Source organism: Aulostomus chinensis, chromosome 1 (assembly GCF_037954235.1).
Source record: "Aulostomus chinensis isolate RoL2024-O1b breed Wild chromosome 1, RoL_Achi_v1.0, whole genome shotgun sequence".
NCBI classification, from domain to species: Eukaryota; Metazoa; Chordata; class Actinopteri; order Syngnathiformes; family Aulostomidae; genus Aulostomus; species Aulostomus chinensis.
Window position 1 is genome coordinate 59,468,025 of NC_141320.1, and position 20,272 is coordinate 59,488,296.

At 46.9% G+C, this 20,272-nt stretch overlaps 4 protein-coding genes across 7 annotated transcripts; all 4 read left to right on the plus strand.

Annotated features, from left to right (window-relative positions):
• Positions 1 to 255: 255 nt before the first annotated feature.
• cpb2 (carboxypeptidase B2 (plasma)) lies at positions 256 to 3,685 on the plus strand. The gene is made up of 11 exons (XM_086204214.1): positions 256 to 399; positions 504 to 579; positions 650 to 774; positions 850 to 958; positions 1,038 to 1,139; positions 1,216 to 1,320; positions 1,406 to 1,516; positions 1,879 to 1,969; positions 2,248 to 2,450; positions 2,553 to 2,637; positions 3,069 to 3,685. The coding sequence occupies exons 1-11, from the start codon at positions 323 to 325 to the stop codon at positions 3,284 to 3,286; spliced, it is 1,302 nt and encodes a 433-aa protein (XP_086060340.1). The 5' UTR covers positions 256 to 322; the 3' UTR covers positions 3,287 to 3,685.
• A 262-nt stretch (positions 3,686 to 3,947) lies between these two features.
• Positions 3,948 to 12,745, plus strand: zc3h13 (zinc finger CCCH-type containing 13). 4 transcript variants are annotated; one of them, XM_086181492.1, is made up of 20 exons: positions 3,948 to 4,104; positions 4,989 to 5,159; positions 5,291 to 5,394; positions 5,508 to 5,622; positions 5,881 to 5,992; positions 6,182 to 6,360; positions 6,453 to 6,601; positions 6,700 to 6,897; positions 6,981 to 7,148; positions 7,243 to 7,580; positions 7,663 to 8,139; positions 8,222 to 8,431; positions 8,526 to 8,985; positions 9,102 to 9,298; positions 9,477 to 10,694; positions 10,851 to 11,507; positions 11,582 to 11,725; positions 11,811 to 12,011; positions 12,215 to 12,378; positions 12,461 to 12,745. In XM_086181492.1, the coding sequence occupies exons 2-20, from the start codon at positions 4,998 to 5,000 to the stop codon at positions 12,662 to 12,664; spliced, it is 5,457 nt and encodes a 1,818-aa protein (XP_086037618.1). In that variant the 5' UTR covers positions 3,948 to 4,104; positions 4,989 to 4,997; the 3' UTR covers positions 12,665 to 12,745. The 4 variants fall into 4 exon arrangements, with proteins under 4 accessions (XP_086037618.1, XP_086037838.1, XP_086037750.1 ...); XM_086181712.1 differs by having other exon boundaries at positions 9,102 to 9,214; XM_086181624.1 differs by having other exon boundaries at positions 6,182 to 6,348.
• Positions 12,746 to 14,552: 1,807 nt separating this feature from the next.
• Positions 14,553 to 16,089, plus strand: rpl31 (ribosomal protein L31). Its single transcript, XM_086204228.1, has 5 exons — positions 14,553 to 14,612; positions 15,076 to 15,179; positions 15,377 to 15,502; positions 15,817 to 15,929; positions 16,026 to 16,089. The coding sequence occupies exons 2-5, from the start codon at positions 15,076 to 15,078 to the stop codon at positions 16,055 to 16,057; spliced, it is 375 nt and encodes a 124-aa protein (XP_086060354.1). The 5' UTR covers positions 14,553 to 14,612; the 3' UTR covers positions 16,058 to 16,089.
• A 780-nt stretch (positions 16,090 to 16,869) lies between these two features.
• Positions 16,870 to 20,090, plus strand: chst10 (carbohydrate sulfotransferase 10). Its single transcript, XM_086181842.1, has 6 exons — positions 16,870 to 17,015; positions 17,502 to 17,646; positions 17,736 to 17,836; positions 17,925 to 18,150; positions 18,251 to 18,356; positions 18,445 to 20,090. Exons 2-6 carry the CDS (start codon positions 17,541 to 17,543, stop codon positions 19,004 to 19,006), a joined length of 1,101 nt encoding a protein of 366 aa, XP_086037968.1. The 5' UTR covers positions 16,870 to 17,015; positions 17,502 to 17,540; the 3' UTR covers positions 19,007 to 20,090.
• The last annotated feature ends 182 nt before the right edge of the window (positions 20,091 to 20,272 follow it).

A 20,272-nucleotide genomic window follows, 5' to 3' on the forward strand; every position in this document is an offset into this window, starting at 1 on the left:
GTATTTAACTGGCCTCTGTTTGATGTTTTTTTTAAATCACATTGATCTTACATGCTTACATCCATTAAATAGAGCGGTGATATGTTACATATGATAATGTATGTAAGTGAACTATCGCAAATTCCTTTTAGGAAAGCATCTCCCCACACTTCAACAAAATAGCAGCGCTCAAACTGACGCGCTCCCTCGCGGCCATGTTGGATGATCTCTGCCCCGGCTCTTTCAAAAAAGCAAAGTTTAAATAAACACATGGATCAATAACGTCTCCCTACCCCCACGGAGAGAACAAACCTCTGTCAGTAGCAGTCTGCATGTTTTCATCATGAAGACTCTTTTGGTTTGGTTTATGTTCATGAGCGTGGACAAAATCCTGAGGACAGGACAGTGCACCACAACACAGTGAGTTGATTTATAAGTTTTGTAATCTGCATTATTTATGTGGGACGGTTACATGTTATACTTCCTTTTTCTTTCTTTCTTTCTTTCTTTTTTTTTTTACACAGCGACCAAGTTCTATCAATCACCCCGCACACACAGGATCAAGTGGACATTGTGAAGAATGTTTCCAGTCAATATGAGGTAGAACTTTGTCTCGTATTTGAACCGGTGGTCGCGTTCCTCTGCCCATGCTGTGACCTTTTCCCTCCAGACGGCCTTGTGGCAGCCGGTGTCCCCTCATCACATCCAAGAACAAACCCAAGTTCACCTGTTTGTTCCTGCAAACAGCTCAGAAACCGTCACCAATTTGCTGCAGAAACACAAACTAACTCACAAGTATGTGTGAAAGCGTCTGACTGGCTATTGTTCTGAAGCGCAGATGGATTTTTTTTCGAAAATGGTTTGTTTCAGGGTTTTGCTGGACAACGTGGAAGGTTTGGTGGAGATGCAGACGAGGAACGACTCCACGGACCCGCGGAGCAGCTCGACGTTCTACGAGCGATACCACAGTTTGGAAGACGTATGCCCCTCCTTTTTTTGACTTCTCCAGCTTCACTTCATTTAATTCTGGTTAAGTTTAGTATTCTTTCCATCTGCAGATCTATCACTGGATCAACAGGACCGTGCAGGATAACCCCACCACGGTTAAAGCCATTCTCCTGGGCTCCTCTTATGAGAAGCGGCCGCTCTACGCCCTGAAGGTGCATATCCAAACATTAAAAAAGGACCCGATGATGCTTGCGCGTGCGTCTGTGATGAACATTTCTCCTCTCTCAGCTGTCTCTTGACAACAGACCCAATAAAAAAGCCATGTGGATCGACTGCGGGATCCACGCCAGAGAGTGGATCTCTCCTGCCTTCTGTTTATGGTTCGTACAATATGTGAGTATATTTCACCAGAACTGGAAGTCGTGTCCTCTCACAGTAGTCGTGCACTCAGTTCACTTTTTCGCCTTCCCTCCTACAGTCCCTGTCCTTTTACAGACAAAACCAAGACCTCACACACATTCTAGACAACATGGATGTCTATGTACTGCCTGTTTTTAACCCTGATGGATACCGCTACACTTGGACGACAGTAAGGAGGCTCAAAACCACACTATTCTTGTTAAAATGCTGAAAACTGAGATTCCAGCTGGTCTTTAGAAAAACGAAAAAAACAACGACAACCCAATAGTACTGTCTTCATCAGTCTGATATCGGAGTGTTGGCATCCATGTAAATGTAGAGCTGGAGGCGGTGCTATATTTATGACATCATACGGGGCTCCAAATCTGTATAGGACGTTTCAGCCGATATTTTCTGAACGCTGCAAGCAAGAAGAAAAGAAGAAACAAAAACAGGAGCGTGTGTGTTTTTTTTCTGCTATTTTGGGGCTCTAAAAACACATTTGGGTCATTTTACGTCCAGGTGAGATCTCTGTTCTCGCTTTTGTCACAGAACCGAATGTGGAGGAAGAACCGCTCCTACGGCACGAGCAGCAACTGCGTCGGAGTCGACCTCAACAGAAACTTTGACGCTAACTGGTGCAGTAAGTGATGACGTAATAGAGTGCAGATGCACTTTTCATGTGACACAATTTCTTTGCTTTTAAAACCATGGAAAGAATCTGGCATCGAAGAAAAGACATTTTTAGCCCTCAATTTAGTCTTGCAGACAGGAAGCAAAGCCTCAATATGAAGGCCGAAGTCCTTTGGTGTGTACGAGCAAAGTTGTGTTTGTGAACGTTTCATGAACAAGGCCCGATGATCTCGGCCCTCTGCTCTGTTCATCACGTGAGAGTCGTGCATCCACTCACTGTTTCTCCAGCCGAGGGAGCCTCTGACGAACCCTGCAGCGAGATCTACTGCGGCGCCTTCCCAGAGTCCGAGCCGGAGTCGCAGGCCGTGGCCAACTTCCTACGCAGTCACAAGGATTCCATTCGGCTCTACTTCACCATCCACTCCTACTCTCAGATGCTGCTCTTCCCTTACTCCTGCACCAAGGAGGAAGCAGACAACCACAGAGACCTGGTGAGTCGTGATCAAACATTGTGAAAAGGACTGGGAATCAAAAAAAGTTTGTTCTGTCTCGTCGTGCATATAAATACTCTTTTTCTTTTTTCTTTTTTTTAGCTTGAGATGGCCAAAGAAGCAGCGCAGAAAATCAGAAGATATTACAGGAGTGTCTACAAATATGGTGCTGGAGCACAGACAATATGTAGGTACAATTTGTCTTAAAGGAACAGACCAACTTTTTGGGGAAATATGTTTGTTCCCACCCCCACGGAGCAAAACAAGTGGGGACCCACAGAAACTAGCTAACAGCTAGTTAGCTTAGTATGCTATGTTAGCATACATGAATCAAAAGTTAAAACTGGATCAGGTGCAGGATCTTGGTTTGTTCAGCAGTAATAGAGTGTGTTTGATTAAATTTGACAGAAGTACGCTAACCTGCCCATCCCCTACCATTCATTGTGCTAAGCTAACTAGCAGTCAGCAGATCGCTGTGGGTCTCCAACGCAGCACAGAGACGGGTGTCTGTATTCTCGTCTGGATTCAAGGAGGGCGGATCATAAATTCCCCCAAAAGTCGCAGCGCTCTACTCAGTTTGACCGAGTTCCCCTCTGATGAGTTTTATCTGCTCTCCAGATCTGGCTCCTGGTGGTTCTGACGACTGGGTGTACAATCAAGGAATCAAATACTCCTTCACGTTCGAGCTGCAGGACCGCGGGCGCTACGGCTTCCTCCTGCCTCCGTCACACATTTCCAAGGCCTGTAACGAAGCTCTCCTGGCTGTGAAGATCATTGCTCAGAGGGTTTTAGAGAAAACGGAAGCCCCAACAAATAGTACAGCACCTGACATTTAGGCCAACAATAGTTTGTGTAAAAGCCACTGGAATCACAATAGGATATTTTAATGATATTGTAATTGTTCATCATTATTTGTCTAGCCTATCCGTAGGTTTTTACAGTTTCCTGTGGACTTTGAGCCTCAGAGGAAGGAGTTGTTTTTTTAAGCAGTCTTAGCAATGTCTGTTTTCCAGAGGTTTGATTAACACAACGCAATTTTTAGATAAGAAGATAATCTTGTGTGTTATCATCTACACATACGGTACGTGGTAGTCATATTTTTCTTCTAGATTCGTGAAAGGGTGTAAAAGTCCCAATTGTGAGTGTGAATGTGAAAGCAGATGTTTTTTTTTTTTCCTGAATGACTGTTCGTGACTGTTCAATTAAGTAAAATAAAAAGAAAAGGAAATTATAGAAAATGCTTTGTGTGTGCGTGACTCGTTTTTTTCTTCTATAAGATTCGTTGATGTTTATGTTGATATTTATAATAAAATAAAAACGTTTCACGACTTAAAAGGCTGAAATAGAGTGGGACGCATGAATAGCACATATACATTTATTCAGATTGACAGTGGTTGGACAACAGCGGAAGACTGGAAACCTCTAGAGGCAGTGAAGCCGTTTATGAGGTGAAAACTGCCACCAAACTTCACGAAGAAGACGCTAGAGGGCAGCAGTAGCGCCACCACAGTGGGAAACTATTAGAAGAAGAAGAATATGAAGGCACTCGGGGCAGTTTCTGCCTTTGCTCTTTAAGAATAAGTATTGTTGTTTCTGTAAGAACTGAATCCTCTGACTGGACAAAAGTAGATGCGACACCGAAATAATATCCTGGGTGAGACGTCTGGTTTATCCTCTTACTGTCTTGCTGGCGAGCGCAAGTGCTATTGAAGGCTACCTGCAGGCCCCGCGCTAAGATGAAACATGAAGCTATTTGGCTAACTTAAACGTTAGCATCCATTCGTTTGTTTCTCCCCTGCGCCAAGCGAGGAAAATAGCTCGTTATGGGCCGGAACAGCCGAATCTTGTACCTACACGTCAAAGCTACGGAAAGTAAACATTAGCCAGGCGCTTGTGCGAATATTAAGCTTGTGTCCAAGTGTTGTGAAGTCAGCGCGGATCCGTCTCAGCAGCAGACTTAGCAAAGTGTTTACGTTTCAGACGTGAGGGGCAGCGGCACACTATGTCGCTGTATCCCAGTCATTAAATACAGTTGCTTCAGACAAAAAGAAAGAAAAGAATTGACCACATAGTTTTAGTTCCAAAACTTGTAACCGTCCGAATGAAATCGCTTCAGTTCAGTGAGTGTAATGTTCACATACTGTCATGAAGAACCTGGGGAATCTCACTGCGATTTATAAACAGTAATATCCAAGCCTGGTAAAGTTGATAAAAAAAATACTTAGCTAGAAAATAGGAAAATCATGGAAATGTAATCGAAATTGCATCAGAACAGGTAGCTTGTCCTTAATTTTTGATAGATTTTCTGTCGTAAAGTTTGGAATTGAGTTTATTTCAAGTGGAAGCAGAGATTGTATTAAAACGTCATCAAAATGTTTCCTGTAAGAAATTGATAAATAATTGCTCGTTAATAATAGAAATGTTTATACCAGCACTGTCATTTTTTATTTTTATTTTATTTTATTCATTTTTTTCAACTTTTTTGTTTGTTTGTTTGTGATGAGACATGTGACGGAATATTACTTGTCGTGTTTCCAGTCCTGCAGAATGTCCAAGATCAGGCGGAAGGTAACAGTGGAGAATTCAAAAACAATATCTGACAGCAGCAGCAGCACCACAACCAGCAGCACCAGCAACCCCGTTGCCCCCTCTCGCCGGCCCAGTGTGTTTGAAAGACTTGGCCCGAGCACTGGGAGTAATGCCGCTGATGTATGTTGATCTTCTCTGAAACTACTTCACATGCAACCTTGTATCTTTATGTTTTCTTTTAATGTTTGCCGCCAGATTTTGTGATCTTCCACTGGCTTTTGTGACATTTTAGTGGATGTTGTGTCTCTCAGAGTCACTGTAGAAATTGGCTGAAGACAGGAAACTGCAGTTACGGCAACACTTGTCGCTACACACATGGAACTCAACCACGGGGCAAAGGATTCAGCTTTAGTCGGTACGACGGCTAGTTTCCAGTTTGCTTCATTTACCAAAATTTATGGCTCAAGTGTGCAAGTTTCATTTGTAGTATTCCTGTTCACCTGTACTGCTGTTTCGTTTGTGGAGCAGGTCAGCTGAGAGACCCACAGGTGATCTGCGGGAGAGGATGAAGAATAAAAGACAGGATAATGACCCTGAAAACTTGAAGCGAGACTTAGATGAGCCCACATCCCCCACTGTTAGAGTGAGTTTTCTGGATGTTAAGATCAGATTGGGTGTCTGACCGACTTTAGCAGCTAATGTAGCGTCATGCTAATAACCTCAAGCGGGGATGTCTTTTTTTTTCTTTCTTTCTTTTTTTTAAGTGATAATTGTTAGCGCTTTGATTTCACCGAGAGGCTCACGGATGAGTTTCCGGGAAGCGTAGATGTCTTTCTGACGTCTGTGTGTGTGTGTGTGTGTGTGTGTGTGTGTGTGTGTGTGTGTGTGTGTCCATCACCAGCAGAGAGACTCCTCCAGAGGCCGACACAGAGAGAAAGAGGATATAAAAATAACAAAGGAGCGCACCCCAGCCAGCGAAGAAGAGCCCACAGAGTGGGAAACCAATCGTGAAGGTTCACAACTTGTTAAATCGGATCTCGCCCAGGAATTCTGTGTGTTTAATTGAACTGAGTCCTCATGGTTGTCTTTGGAATTAAACGACTCTTGTTCCATCACTTATAGATAACACCAGTCAAAGAGTGAATGTGAATCTCATTGGGTTTTGATTTGGACCACAATCCTGTGTCACGGTTGACTTTCAGACTCGGATATCGGTGACTACGACTACGAGTTATCCCTAGAAATGAAGCGCCAGAAGATTCAACGCGAGCTGATGAAACTAGAGCAGGAGAATCTGGAAAAGCGGGAAGATATTGTCATCAAGAAAGATGAGACCGCCATCAAAACAAGAACCGCGGGGATACCGAAAGTAAGAAACAAGGTGCTGTGATGAGCCGGGTGAGGGTGACATCCAGGGGAGGGTTGACATCCAGGGTAGTGTTGTCCACTTCACCAGTCATCTCTGTCCCTCAGGGCTCTCCTGAGCAGTTATGCTCCAAAGAATCCCCCTCATCCAGGAAGTCCAGTGGCTCCCCGAAACACAAAAGTGGCACCAAAGGGTCCGGCTCTGGAAAGAAAGAGAAAAAGTTGTCAGTGTCCTCACCCGTCTCAGAAACTGCCAGGTAGGAGTTTGTGGTTTGGTTGGCTTGTTGACCTCTGCCCAAGAATATTGTTTTTCCGGCCTGATCATTCGTTCATTTTCCCAACATCCTTTATCCAGACCTTCAAAGGGTCACAGTAAGAAGAAAGGACCCCGGACCCCCAGTCCTCCTCCCCCGGTCCCCCTGGATATTCCTGTGGTCGGGAAGAAACACAAAGGCAAACACAAAAACAAGGAGAAATCTGAGGAGAAGCAGAAAGAGGGGAAGGATCGGGGACGGGATACAGAGAAACACAAAGAAAAGAAGGAAAAACGCAGGTACGGTGGCGGCGACGATACTGGCGTTATTACTCAGACACAACAGCTGGCACTCATCATTTTAATGGGATTTTGTCATTTAGGGACCGATCAGACAGTTCCCACAAGGCGAAGCGCTCAGTGACATCAGAGGAGCGTTCTGGTAGTGTGTCATCTCCCTCCAGGGGTGTGTCACCCTCAGGGAGGAAGGGGTCCACCTCTCCCAAAGTTTCGTCCCATAAGGCCGCTGTGCTGGCCTCCCCTCCTCGCAGGTCAGCACGTCTACAGCCAAACTAAGGCCGAAGCCTGTGAATGATGTTTTGTATTTGAGTTTATCAGACGCCATGCTTGTCTTTGTCACTGCAGGTGTCCTTCACCTCCACGCCACCAGCACACCCCTTCCCCTCCCCACCACCGCTCCCCTTCCTCCCACTCCGGCTCCTCTGCCCAGCGGCATTCTCCCTCCCCCCGCCGCCGCCGTTCGTCCTCCCCCACATACCATCGAAACACAGCAGCCACAGCGTCCACCTCTTCCCCGCCGAGCTCCCGGCGTTCCCGATCACCCGCTGCCTCCCACGACTCACCGCACCGCAGGTCTGACAGACTTAGTCCCGCAAGGCACCACTCGAGGGGGCGTGAGAGGAGCCGCGGTGACAGAGAGAGGAGTCCACCTGCTCAGGAGCGGAGACATGAGCGCAGAGATGGTACCTTTCTGTTCGACCAGATATTTCTTTGTCCAGCTTCTTGTTCAGATCTTTACTTTGTCTTTGGCTTCTTTGCGAACAGGAAGCCGAAGTAAGCGAGAGAAGGACAGTGCCCGTGACGACCGAGACTATGACTCGGAACAAGTCTCATCGCGAGACAGTCGGGATGACAGAGACACCAGAGATGTGCGTGAGAGACGAGAAGGTCGTGAGCGAGGGAGGGAAGCCACCCGAGAGTCTCGCGACCACCGAGACAGCAGGGACGCTAAGGACTCCAGAGAGAGCAGGACAGAGAGCCGCTCCTGTCGAGAGTCGCTGGAGCGGCGCGACCGGGAACGAGAGCGGGAACGTGAGAAAGATAGAGAGAAGGACAGAGAGCGAGAAAAGGAGAGAGACAGGGAGAGGGTCGACACCCACAGGAAGGAAGACCTGGCCCTGGAGGACAGAAATTATGGGAGATCCCATGGACGGGAAGATGGAGGAAGAGTGGAGAGCAGAACGGACAGAACTGAGAGAAACGGACGAGGAAGAGGACGCACGAATGAAATATCCGACAAAGGCAGGAGACTTCCCAAGTACTTGATTTGCATGGATCGCTGTTTTTACCGGGAGCTGAGTTAATCCCATTCTTCCTCCCTCAGGCTCAAACAGGAACTCCAGGGGCTCCCAACTGGAGAGCAGTCACGACAACTGGGAGTCGAGGAGCAGCTCTGTGCGAGAAAGGAGCACTGAGAGGGGCTCCGATCGCGATCGCTACGAGGGTGACCGAAGAGGAGAGCACACTCGGGACTCTTCCTATGACAGGAGAGGAGGACACAGCGACAGGGATCGTAGAGACAATCGGGAGAGAGGTGGGAGAGCTCTCTGTGCTATTTTACTCCAGTTAGCAATCAAAGCTATGTGTGTAATCTATTTGAAATGCTTTTCATCTCTTTATTCTCATAGATCAAAGAGCAGCTTCACCAAATAGACACCAGAGGAGATCTGAGGAGTCTGAGAGGGAGGAGAGAAGGGATGAGCGCAGGACAGATAGAACAGAAGACAGACGGGATGACAGGACCCGCGAGCGAGAGCGAGAGAGGGAGCGGGAAAGAGAGAAGGAGCGAGACCGAGAGAGGGAGAGGGAAAAGGAGCGGGAGCGGGAGAAGGAGAGGGAGGCGGAGAGGGAGCGTGCCCGGGAGAGGGAACGAGAGCGAGAGAGGGAACGGGAGCGAGAGAGGGAGCGCGAGGAGAGGGAGAGAGAGAGGGAGAGGAAGGAACGGGAACGGGAGAGGGAGCAGCGGGAGAGAGAGAGGCAGCGGGAATGGGAGGAGCGAGAGAGAGGACGGGAGGAGAGGCGTGAGAGGAGAGAGGACACCAGGGATGACCGCACCGTTCGAGACACACGGGATGATCGCAAAACGAGGCATGTATTAACCATTGAGCCCAGGTTTCTCCTAGATTTACTCTGTTCTGGTTTGACGGTTCCGCCCCCCCTCGTCTGTCCTGCCAAGTAACCTCTTTGCTCTCGTCTCCCTGTAGTCGTAAGAGGCACAGGTTAGAGAGCAGCCCGAGTCCCCGATCCTCACCCAAGCGAGCAGTGCGCGACCTCAGTCCCGCAGACAGCGACGGCTACAACAGCGCAGAAGAGAAAAGTGAGCGTCCGATTGGCCGAGGGCTGGCCAAGCTCCACCCACAGCCCCTCCTCCCCAGCCCAGTGTGTCCGCCTCCAACTGACAGTAGGAAAAATTTTCTTGAAAGGACACGCGTTTATTTATCGGGGAATGAACTTTTAAAAGAAAGGCAAACTTGATAAAGGGAGCAAAGTGCAATCAGGCTGGAAATGTTTGCATTCATGGAAATACAAATCAATCATCTCCTTATTTAAATATGACCATGTGACTGTTCTGTGAGCAGGTGGGGACAAGCATCGTCTGCTAAGCCAAGTGGTGCGCCCTCAGGAGCCGTTGTTGCGTTCACCACCGAGGGCCGCTGCTTCAGATGACAAGCCTGGTCACTGGAAGGATGAGGACCGCAGAGGAGCCGGGGACAAGAGGGAGGCACGTAGCCGCCACGAGGACCTGGAGCCCCGAGGGGAACGCAGCAGAGCAGGTGACCGACGAGGAGAACAACTTTCTGACTTGCCGTCAGACTCGCGCAGCAGAGGCAGAGACCAGCGAGAATCTACGCCGCCTCCCATTCCCTCGGTCCTGGCCACAAGCAACGAAGACATCGCTACCTCCCAGTCCCACGAGGAAGGCAAGAAGAAGACAAAGTCGCAGAGGAAGGGTTTGAAGAAAGGGCGCAAAGATGACGAGATGGGCGGTGGCAAAATTCTGGCTGTTGCTGGGGACCGCTTCAACCCTGAGCCCCCGATTTCTACAGACGCGCCTCTGCCCTTACACTCGCCCAGGAAAGGAGCCAAGAAGAAGGCGCTTGATCGAAAGAGGAAACGATCACGAGGTGGAGAATCTGATGTGTCTGAGGAGGACTCTACAGTGCATCAGCCACATAATAAGAGGAAGAGAGGTCCCAGGACGCCACCACCTTCCATGCGGCCTGATCACCGTGGCAACACAGAGCCATCGCCACTCTCAAAAATGGACAATTTCAGCGATTGGTCAGATGAAGATGTTTCTGATCGAGGAGGGGGGCCAGTGGAACCATCTTCTCTAGCTCCAGCTGAGAGGGCTCAACATGAACCTCTCAGGAGAGGGGCTGGGTCCAGGGTTGGCCGGGAGAGGGAGCGGTGCAACCCCCCACCCATCGCCCCTCTTCTCTTACAGGATCCTCCGATGCTGATGCAAACTCTGACCCCGCAGCCCCTGATGTCACAGCCCTTGCTCCGTAAACCTCCACCAGAGCAGACACGCAGCAGCAGCATGGGTAGCAACCAGAGCCGCACGTCAACCCGGCGCCTGAGATCACCCTCCAACGAGTCGGCCCACCGAGATGACCCCCAGGGCCCACGATCCCGCAGGGGCAGGCTTCAGGGCACCAACTCACGTGACCGAGAAAGGGAGAGGGAAAGAGAGCGGGAGAGAGAGAGGCTGCTGGTGAATGACCCTCCAGGTGCTGAGAGGAAATCTCGTATTGACCAGCTGAGGGGAGAGCCGAGCCGCAGCACCTCCTCAGGTACTTGACGTCTCACACACACACATGCGCGCGCACGCACGTAAAACTCGACTTGCCTTGTAGCATTAAATTTAACTTAAACTCTGAATAACGCTTTTGAACTCTACCCACTTAACCTTCACACCTTATTGGTGTCTGTCTCATCTTGTCTTGTAGACCGCCAGGACTCCCGCAGCCACAGCTCCAGACGTAGCTCGCCTGACTCTGAGCGGCAGGGTAGGTCCCAGTCCCGCGCCGGCTCCTACGACAGTCGAGAACGAGAGCGAGACCGGGAGCAGTTCGAGCGAGAGCGAGACCGAAAGGACCTGCGGCCTCAGCAGCAGCAGGGCCTCCTCCTCCAACAACCTCTTCAACAACAGAGAGACTGGGAGCCCGAACCGAGGGACTGGCCCAGCAGGGTACGGGAGCCCCTGCTCATGCGGCCCAGCCGCGAGCCTCTCCTGAGGGAGCGGGACATGAGGGAAAGGGAGCGCTTGCTCCCAGAAGGACTAATCCAGCAGCATGAGCGAGAGCGGGAAAGGGAGCGAGAGAGGGAGAGAGACAGTCGGGGTGAGAGAAGTGGCGAAAGAGAAAGAGAGAGGCTGATGATGATGGACCTACCACCCCATGGTGACTCCAGGGGTCCGGTACGAGGGGACCTAAGAGCCGAAATGAGAGGGGACCTGCGCGGGGACATGATTAGGCAGGACAGGGGCGACTATGAGCCCTTACTGCCTCGTGAAGCCTTCAGCCCTCCAGAGCTGGAGAAACCGAGCAACAGTCACCATCTGATGGCAGAGCAGCGGGAGCTGGACAAGGCGGACAGCATCGATGGTAAATACGCGCTCCTCTATGCGGCAGCATTTAAAATACTTTTACAAGGGATTTAACAGTGTGTGTGATCTCAGGAGAGGATGATGGGAAAGAAGACGACTGTCAGTCAGTGGCATCTGTTGGAGAGGAGTACGAGCCAATCAGTGACGACGAGCTGGATGAAATCCTAGCTGATAGTCAGAAAAAAGAGGATCAGCAGGACGATGAGAAAATCACAGGTATCAGGAAACATCTCTCAGATTCTCCTCCTCCATTTTCACTTTGGATGGTTGTGTTAAACCCTTGGATGCTGTGTGTTGACAGGCCCTCTGGATGTGATTGATGTGGACTGGTCCAGCCTGATGCCCAAAAAGAAGCAGGAGCCCCGGGCAGCAGGGGCAGCGTTACTGCGGTTCACCCCGGGGGCTGTGCTCCTCAGGGCAGGCATTTCGAAGCGACTTGCTGGTCCTGAACTCCTGGAGCAAGTCAAAGAGGTGTGCAAGTCTGAGCTGGACGACCCCAAAGGTGAGTTTTTGATTTAAGCAGGTTTAAAATACCACCCGGGCTCCATCTTGTTCAAATTAAGAGCTTTAGCTTGATCGGTAAAGACGTTGAACGTGAATGAATTCATAACACACTTCATTGACTCTTTTGCCAGAATAGATCTGTGTCTCTCATAATAAAAGTCTTGGCTTGTTGAACAAACCTCGTCACCTCCGTCCCTCCAGATGCTGACAAGCTGTTCGAGCACGACCTGGGGGCCTTGAATATGGCGGCCCTCAACCGACGTGTGGAGAGGGCGGGTTTACTGAGCAACCTGGGCCCCTGCTGCAAGGCCCTGTGCGCCCGCAGAGACTTCGCCATCCGGCGGCAGCTCTTGAAAAACGAAAAGGTAGATGTCTCACAAATTTCACCGATATATCGTGACGCTCCTGTTATATGTGGAGTGCTTTAATTGTCTTCTTTTCCATCAGGGCCTCACCAAGCAGTACCCCACCACGCCTGTGGTGGACAGCGAGCTCCTACAGATGAGTATGCGTCTCTTTAGGAGGACCATGGCCGGCCAGGCCTTGGCCCCAGAAAGGACAGACGGTGGGTCAGAGCCCGCAGCTGACGAGGCTGCAGCTGGTGGAAGTAGTAAGCTCTGCACAGCACAGCCTGAGGTGTGTGTGTCCTGAGATGAAAGGGTCTAAGGGGTGAAGAGTTGCAGGCTTCTCGCCGCTCCCTGACTCTGTCCCATGTCATTACACACACAGCCCTTTTTTTTAGAGCAAATAAAGCTACTCGTTTCTGGATGATCTGCATGTGCTGTGCCATAGACTACTGGCTATTCCAGCCTATGGAGGTGTGTCATTAACCATGTACAAGAAAAAGTGTTTTTGTGCATTACAATGTTTTAGAGCAGTTTTTTAAATGTCTCACCTGCCTAACCAAGTTAAAATGACTCTTCTGTTTTTGTATATTGTGCATTGGTTACAACTGTGCATTAAACTGGTTAGATGTTGATTTTTGTAACTGGTCTTTGATTTGTATGAAGTGACCGTTCAGCCTTCAAACAATGTGACACTTTCCCTCTCGAGGTTATCACAGTCGACCAAATCGCTAGCATTCAACACCCCTGAAGCGTCTTGGCTGAATGTTTCTCCATCGAAAGCACTGCCAAACTGTTCCTGCATTGAATGTTATTCCTCACAACGTCTAGTTTGTGGAAACCTGATGGAGAACTGCTGTTGTTGCTTTGTTGTGTTTGTTTTGAAGGGTTTGGCAACGTCTCCCCTGTAATGAACTCAATGCTGATGAACATCACTGCCATGTGGACGTCTTCTCCACAACTCTCACCGTCCAAAAAAAAAAAAAAATAAATAAATTGAAATGTTCCCTCTATTAGACAAACCTGACTGAAATCAGTTTGAACTTCTGATTTATTTCTGTGTTTCCATGGTTGAACATCCAGTCACAATAAAAGGAAGACTTGGAAAAGGTGGAGAAATTGACCTCTGGAATGTGGTTTTATAAAAAGCAAATCCAAATGGACAAAATGGCTTCAGTCAGCATGAAGAACGATAAGTGAATGGAAAATATCTCCCAGCAATGCCAATCTGACTCAAGTGACATTTCAGACATGGGGAGATTTGGGCACCGGTGTGGCAGCCCAGTTAAACCTCAGAGCTGTGGCCTTGGAAGATATTTAGGGCCTGAGCCCGGAGGGCGAAGACCCTATTATGTTTGCCCGTTCCTCCTATGTTTTCTTTTTTTCTACAATCATGGGATGTGCAGGCAATGACACCTGGTTTAACAGTGTATTTTTTATTGAAAAAACAAAGTGTAAAATACATGTAGAGTGACCTGGAATAATGGTAAGGAACTGTGCCAGATAGGTTCCAAGTGGAAGCTTTATTTTAACAGTTTGTAGAAAAATATCCACCAAATGCAATTTTCTTTCTTTTCTTTTTTTTTTTTTTGCATTTTCAGGTAAGTTGAATTTAACATCCCACAAATAAATGGAGGCATTTCTAGAGTGTTAACGTTCATTATGTAAGATTTTCAGCAGATCCAGTTAATACAAGTTTAGAGTGGCCACTCCAAGTGCACTTCTGGTTATTTATCTCGTGATTCCAGTCGAATTTTGGAAACGGTCACAGAAATGGAGCGAGGGTCTGGTAGCTGGCCACAGATATTTTCTTAAAAATGATTCAAAATAAATAAAAATCAATCTGTGACTGTGAAATGAATGAAGTGTCCCTTTTTTTCTGCGTGTGGTGGAATTAATGAATTAAGATGTGTCCTCAGATCTTCCTGTGGTGACATTATTCACACAAAACCGTAATAAATGGGGGTGAAAATGTTCTTTTTGCTGTTTTTACTGGTAAAGAAAAATAGAAACACACGAGACATATAAATTATCCTTTATTTCCGTTTCACGTCAATTCTTATCTAAAGCTTGAAAACGATTAAGATATTGTACAGTTACACTCGTATTTTAAGAGAGTTTCTTTACTGTCTGGCGGAACCTTCACTTGTGCACTTGTTGTTCGCGAACATCTCTCTAAACGGACCGCTTTCCTTTACCCACAATCCTCTACTGTAAGTCCGTCCTTCCGACTTCCGCCTCAGCGTAGAGCTAATGTGAGTAGTTTTTTCTGAAATTATATTTATACAATCTAACACCATCCTGCGCTAATTAAGCTCTAATTTATCGGACGGTTGTAGTAAATATGTGTATAAGTCATGTATAGTCTATTTTATCGGCGTCTTGGAGCGTTTGAACGTTTTAAAAGATGTTTTTAAACCGGAGAACGGTAGCACTCCCGGTTCGTCAATCGGGGTAGCTACGTATTGCCCCGCGGCTGGGTGATTGTGGTTGAGTGTATTACTTCTGACACAAAAATTACCGGCGTAGTTGAAGTTTTAATTGCTTTCTTAACGCAAAGTTATTTTATTATGTTATGCCGCTTGTGTTCCGCAAGGTAGCTTATTTCATCACGGTAGCTAGCTTCGGCTAATGCGTTGCCTATTTAGAATTGTCGGGTGAACCACGTCTTATCTTTGTCCTTTTATGTATGTATGTATTTTTTTATCTTTTGCATAGATGGCCCCAACCAAGAAAGGAGAGAAAAAGAAGGGGCGTTCAGCCATCAACGAGGTGGTGACTAGAGAGTACACCATCAACGTCCACAAGCGTATCCATGGAGTGTGAGTATGGCAGAGATCCGGGGATAGCAATGCCTTCCATGAGGGTTTTTTGTTAAATATCAAACACTGTGCTGCTTTAGTGGGAAAATATTGGCCTGGTTTCAAACTAGCTTGTTGTAGTGGGATGTGGATGGTGGGGCATCTTGTTTGTTATTCTATGGTGGCCACATTTGAAACGAATGGGCATTTCCTTGCAGGGGCTTCAAGAAAAGGGCTCCCCGTGCCATCAAGGAGATTCGCAAGTTCGCCGTGAAGGAGATGGGAACCCCTGATGTCCGCATTGACACTCGTCTCAACAAGGCAGTGTGGAGCAAGGGTGTGAGGTAAGTTGACGCCCCCTAAAAGCATCAAGGATGATCTGTTTTATTGTTCTTCCAGAATGCTTTTTAGTGACGATCGCTCGCTATGAGGGAGGCGATGCAGGCTTTTCTGTTTTGTCCTGTTTTAAGTGGAAACGTGCACATGAATTTGTATTAAAATTGAAATGCTTTCTGTTGGTTTTGTGCAAAGTTAATGTTTCACAGGAGAACGTGTATTTGAAATAACACATTGCAACACAGTCGTCTGGGTCATTCCTCTTCCGGGATCGCGTGGTAGCTGCAGCAGGAATTCTAGTAACCACTGTGTCGCTGTGCAGGAACGTGCCGTACAGGATACGCGTGCGTCTGTCCAGGAAGCGTAACGAGGACGAGGATTCTCCAAACAAACTGTACACCCTGGTCACATACGTTCCAGTCACCACATGCAAAGGTAAAGGAGAGGCTCTGCTAACGTGCTCATTCACCTGCTTCGTCATCAGGTTTTGTCAATTCACCTTCTTTTTCCCTCTTGTCTTTGTTTCAACAGGTCTGCAGACAGTCAATGTTGATGAAAACTAAAACTCTGCGAGTGGAATAAACAGTAAAACGAGTTCACGTCTTGTGTCTTTATTTCAACGTGTGCACTTTACTGAAGTTTCAAATAAAAGCAGTTACACTAACCTTTGATCTCAGGAGTGTCAATGGAAACAGTCCTCAATAAATAATGCCAACAGAACTGAAACAAAAGCCAAAATGTGATTAAAAAGAAATGTTTGACGTGTTTAGGGGTGAAGTTTTGATGTGTTCGGTGGCCGGTCCTGTGTACGCGCTCATCTCACGCATCAGGGCAACTGGATATTTGCGTAGCTGTGCATTTAGAAGACTCGAGCGGTCATAAACGTGCCGTCACTCGTTGAATATGGAGGAGCCGTTTCAAGTTGGTATCACAAAGACTTTGCAAAAAGAGGCTTGCTAACGGTAAGAAAAGGATGTCGTCTTGCAATAACGTGTGATTTCAGTGGGTTTTTTTTTTATTGCAGTTTTTGCCTCATCGATGTGATATATTTTGTTTGGGAGGGGAAAGAACTATAATCTATATTTAAAAAATATTTTTCAGAAAACTACACACTGCCTGAAAATATATTAAATTAATATATACATTTAACTTTCTTACTGATGCCCAGCCACGCATTTTCTTTATGGAGTAAATATTCTCGTTATTTCTGTCATTCCTGTGCAATTCTTCCATTGAATGAATCGAGTTAAAGGACCGCGGTATGATAAATTATTTTTTTATGACAGTATTTTTTTTATGTACCTCTGGAAAACAGCTGTCAGACGAGCTGTCGAGTAGAAAACAACTCCCTTTGATTTAACCTGCGTCGCTGCCTGGCTGTCGCTAGGGGGAGCTGGTGAGCCAGCGCTGATCTGAATGGTTCTGGTAAATGAGGACACGACAGGCTACGAGCTAAATGGCATCGGGACGTATTTGGCCACAGTTTACACAGCCGTGAAGTAGATGTAACCCACTAACAAGGTAAGATACGGTGATGTTGCGGTTTTTGGTGGGGTTTTACGCATTTTAATGAGCTCAGAGAGGAAGACGTGAAGTTGTGTGCCTCACGTCTGAATGTTGGGGAGGGACAGGTGTGGCTAGCTGGTCAGCTAACTGAACTATACTAGTTAGCTTAAATATGATAAGCGTCGCTGATGCATTTAAGCTGCCATTTAATGTTTGTCATTGTTAGCCGTCCGTATCAGACTTATCTGACAGCGTTAGCTCCCAGCGTCACTAATGCTAATAACTTTACCTCTCCAGCTAACTTATATGCTATTATATTATATTATATACTAATTATTTCGCGTACATGCCGTTTGTTTGTGTAGTAGTCGTGGTTCTTCGCAGCATCTGAGGTCAAAAGCGATGTGGTCAGTTGTTAAGCTAGGTGTTGGCTGGTAGAGGACAGTGTTTACCCGGTGTGTGTGTGTGTGTGTGTGTGTGTGTGTGTGTGTGTGTGTCCAGGTGGGAGCGTGCAGTCAGTGTTTCCATGGCCGTCGGCTGATGCACGAAGCTATGCGGCACCACTGGCTGCTTCTCGGGGCTTGTGGCTGGGTGCTTCTCATCCTCATGTTTGTTACAAAGTTCATTAACTTCAGACCCGTAGAAGGTGAGCTTGTGTTCAGTCTAATAACCCAAACAATTCATTCATAATGGAGGTAAATGTGATCCGTTCACCATTGTCTGATTTCCTTTCAGATTACGGAGAGAAGGTTAGGGATCTGAGTTGGACGGTATCAGGTACAAAGCATCACCCTGTGTCTAAACCCAAAAAACGAGCTCCCCACCCATCAGATCAGGTGATCTATTCCACTCATATCTGGTTCTTTATTAATTTGACCCAGAGTCATCTATCTTTTCCTTGACGCTGTCACGTGTGTGTCTCAGTCCTCCGTTGCAGCTACTGTGACAGACTGGGAATCGGTCGTTGAGAAGCGAAACCAGCTGCTCTCATCCGTTTGTATGAACAGCAGCCTTAGGAATCTGAGTCATGTCTCCATCAGCAAGTTCGTCCTGGACCGGATCTTTGTCTGCGATAAACACAGGATTTTATTCTGCCAGACACCTAAAGTGGGAAACACACAGTGGAAGAAGGTTCTTATTGTTCTTAACGGTGAGTGTGGCTTGGATAAGAATTGAGCATCCGTTTTAAAAATGTAAAGAAACATTTGAGCCAGTGTCAAAGCACTACTGTATATTTTGTCATTGCTTAGGGGCTTTCTCCAGTGTGGAGAAGATCCCGGAAAACCTTGTTCATGACCACGACAAGAATGGTTTGCCCCGCCTCTCATCGCTCAGCCCGCAAGAAATTACACACAGGTCAGCTCAGAGATGCCGTGATGAATTTGTTCTTGTTGCACGAACTTCCACAATCAAATCTGTTAACTCAGAGTTTTCCGTTCGACAGGTTGAACACCTACTTTAAGTTTTTCATCGTGAGAGATCCCTTTGAGCGGCTGATTTCTGCGTTCAAGGACAAGTTCATAAAGAACCCACGCTTTGAACCTTGGTACAAGCATGACATCGCTCCGGCCATCATCCGTAAGTACCGCAAAAGTCACCGCGATAGTGGCACCACCGCCGCTGGTCTGCACTTTGAGGACTTTGTCCGTTACTTGGGGGACGTGGAAGGCCGGCGACGCATGGACCGACAGTTTGGTGAACACATCATCCACTGGGTGACTTACGCAGAGTTGTGCGCGCCGTGTGAAATCAATTACAATGTCCTCGGCCACCACGAGACGCTGGAGCAAGACGCCCCTCACATCCTCAGAGCGGCAGGCATCGACGAGCTGGTGTCCTACCCAGCCATTCCTCCTGGTATCACACGCTACAACAAGACCAAGGTGCAGAGCTACTTCTCAGGAATCAGCAAGCGGGACATCAGGCGTCTCTACGCCCGTTACCAAGGCGACTTTGAACTATTTGGCTACCCACGTCCAGACTTTCTCCTGGATGGAAACCATTAACAGACTGAAAAGAGAGAGGATATATTTAGTTTACTGAGACAAAGCATCGTGAGTGGCTGTTGCTATGTCAGCCGTTTGTTTTTAAAACTGCTTTTTTCTTTTCTTTCTCTTTTTTTTTAAAGGAGGAAGCATTCGTAACATGGCACAGATTTCTAAGAGCCGCCGGTGATGAAATGCAACGACGTGTGATATGTCCCTGCATGCACCTTCGCGGCCGATCAACAGAGTCAAACAGTCGTATTTAACCATTTTTAGTGCAATACTTACAAACCTCCACCATGAAGGTGGGGATCTAAAGGTCAAACGCAGGTTCAGATCAAATGAGGAAAACATTTATCTTTTTATATTTAACGTCCATAACTGAATTCTCCTCATGCGCGTGAGAGGTGTCAGGATTACAGGCCTGTTTATCCTGTTGCGTAGCTCATCAATTGCACTGTATGAATGGAACCTTTCAAATCCCACTACATATAACACAGCTAGTTACGACATTTTATGTATCAGGGATGCTGGCTTCGTTTTTGTTCGTTTGTTTTTGACAAAGTGCGTGAAGAGGACGGGGGAGGAAAAAAACAAACAAAAAACAAAACCTCATTTCAATTTTTCATCGACGGTTTTATAGCATAATAATCGGCGTACCTTTTTTACATTTTTATACAACGGAGATTTACCTAATTGGTCATTACAAAAAAAAAAAAAAAAGAGAGATTTCCAAAAAGCATTGTTGAATATTGCAAAAGACTGAAATGTGTGGACGTTCAGCCACCACTCCATAATATAGGTGTTTATGTGCCTCTGACAAAAAGTCTCGACTGCTTTCAAAACCGTTAACGGCACTGGACTTCGAAGGATTATTTTTTTTAATCCATGTGTAATGTGTAAATGTTCGTAACATAACTTGCAACTCAATATTTGTATTACATGTTACTATTTATGATGTTATTAACCTACTGACTAGTGGAACAAACAATTGTAAGACACTACTGCCTCACAGTAACCTCCTGGTGACCTTCCGGAGAGGCGGTTGTCACACACACACACACACACACACAAAACACTCGTTAGCATAAACATTTCCATGTGAAATAAAGAACATATTTTACAGCTTTCACGTTATTTTAATTGATTTTCAATGATGCACATGCAAAACTTGTTTCTTGTTGAAGAGAGGAAACTTGTTTGACGGACTTTGCCAAGAGGAAGAAAACGCCTCTGGTTATGGATTCTTTTATATGAGCTGCAACAATAGGAAATGTCCACAAGGGG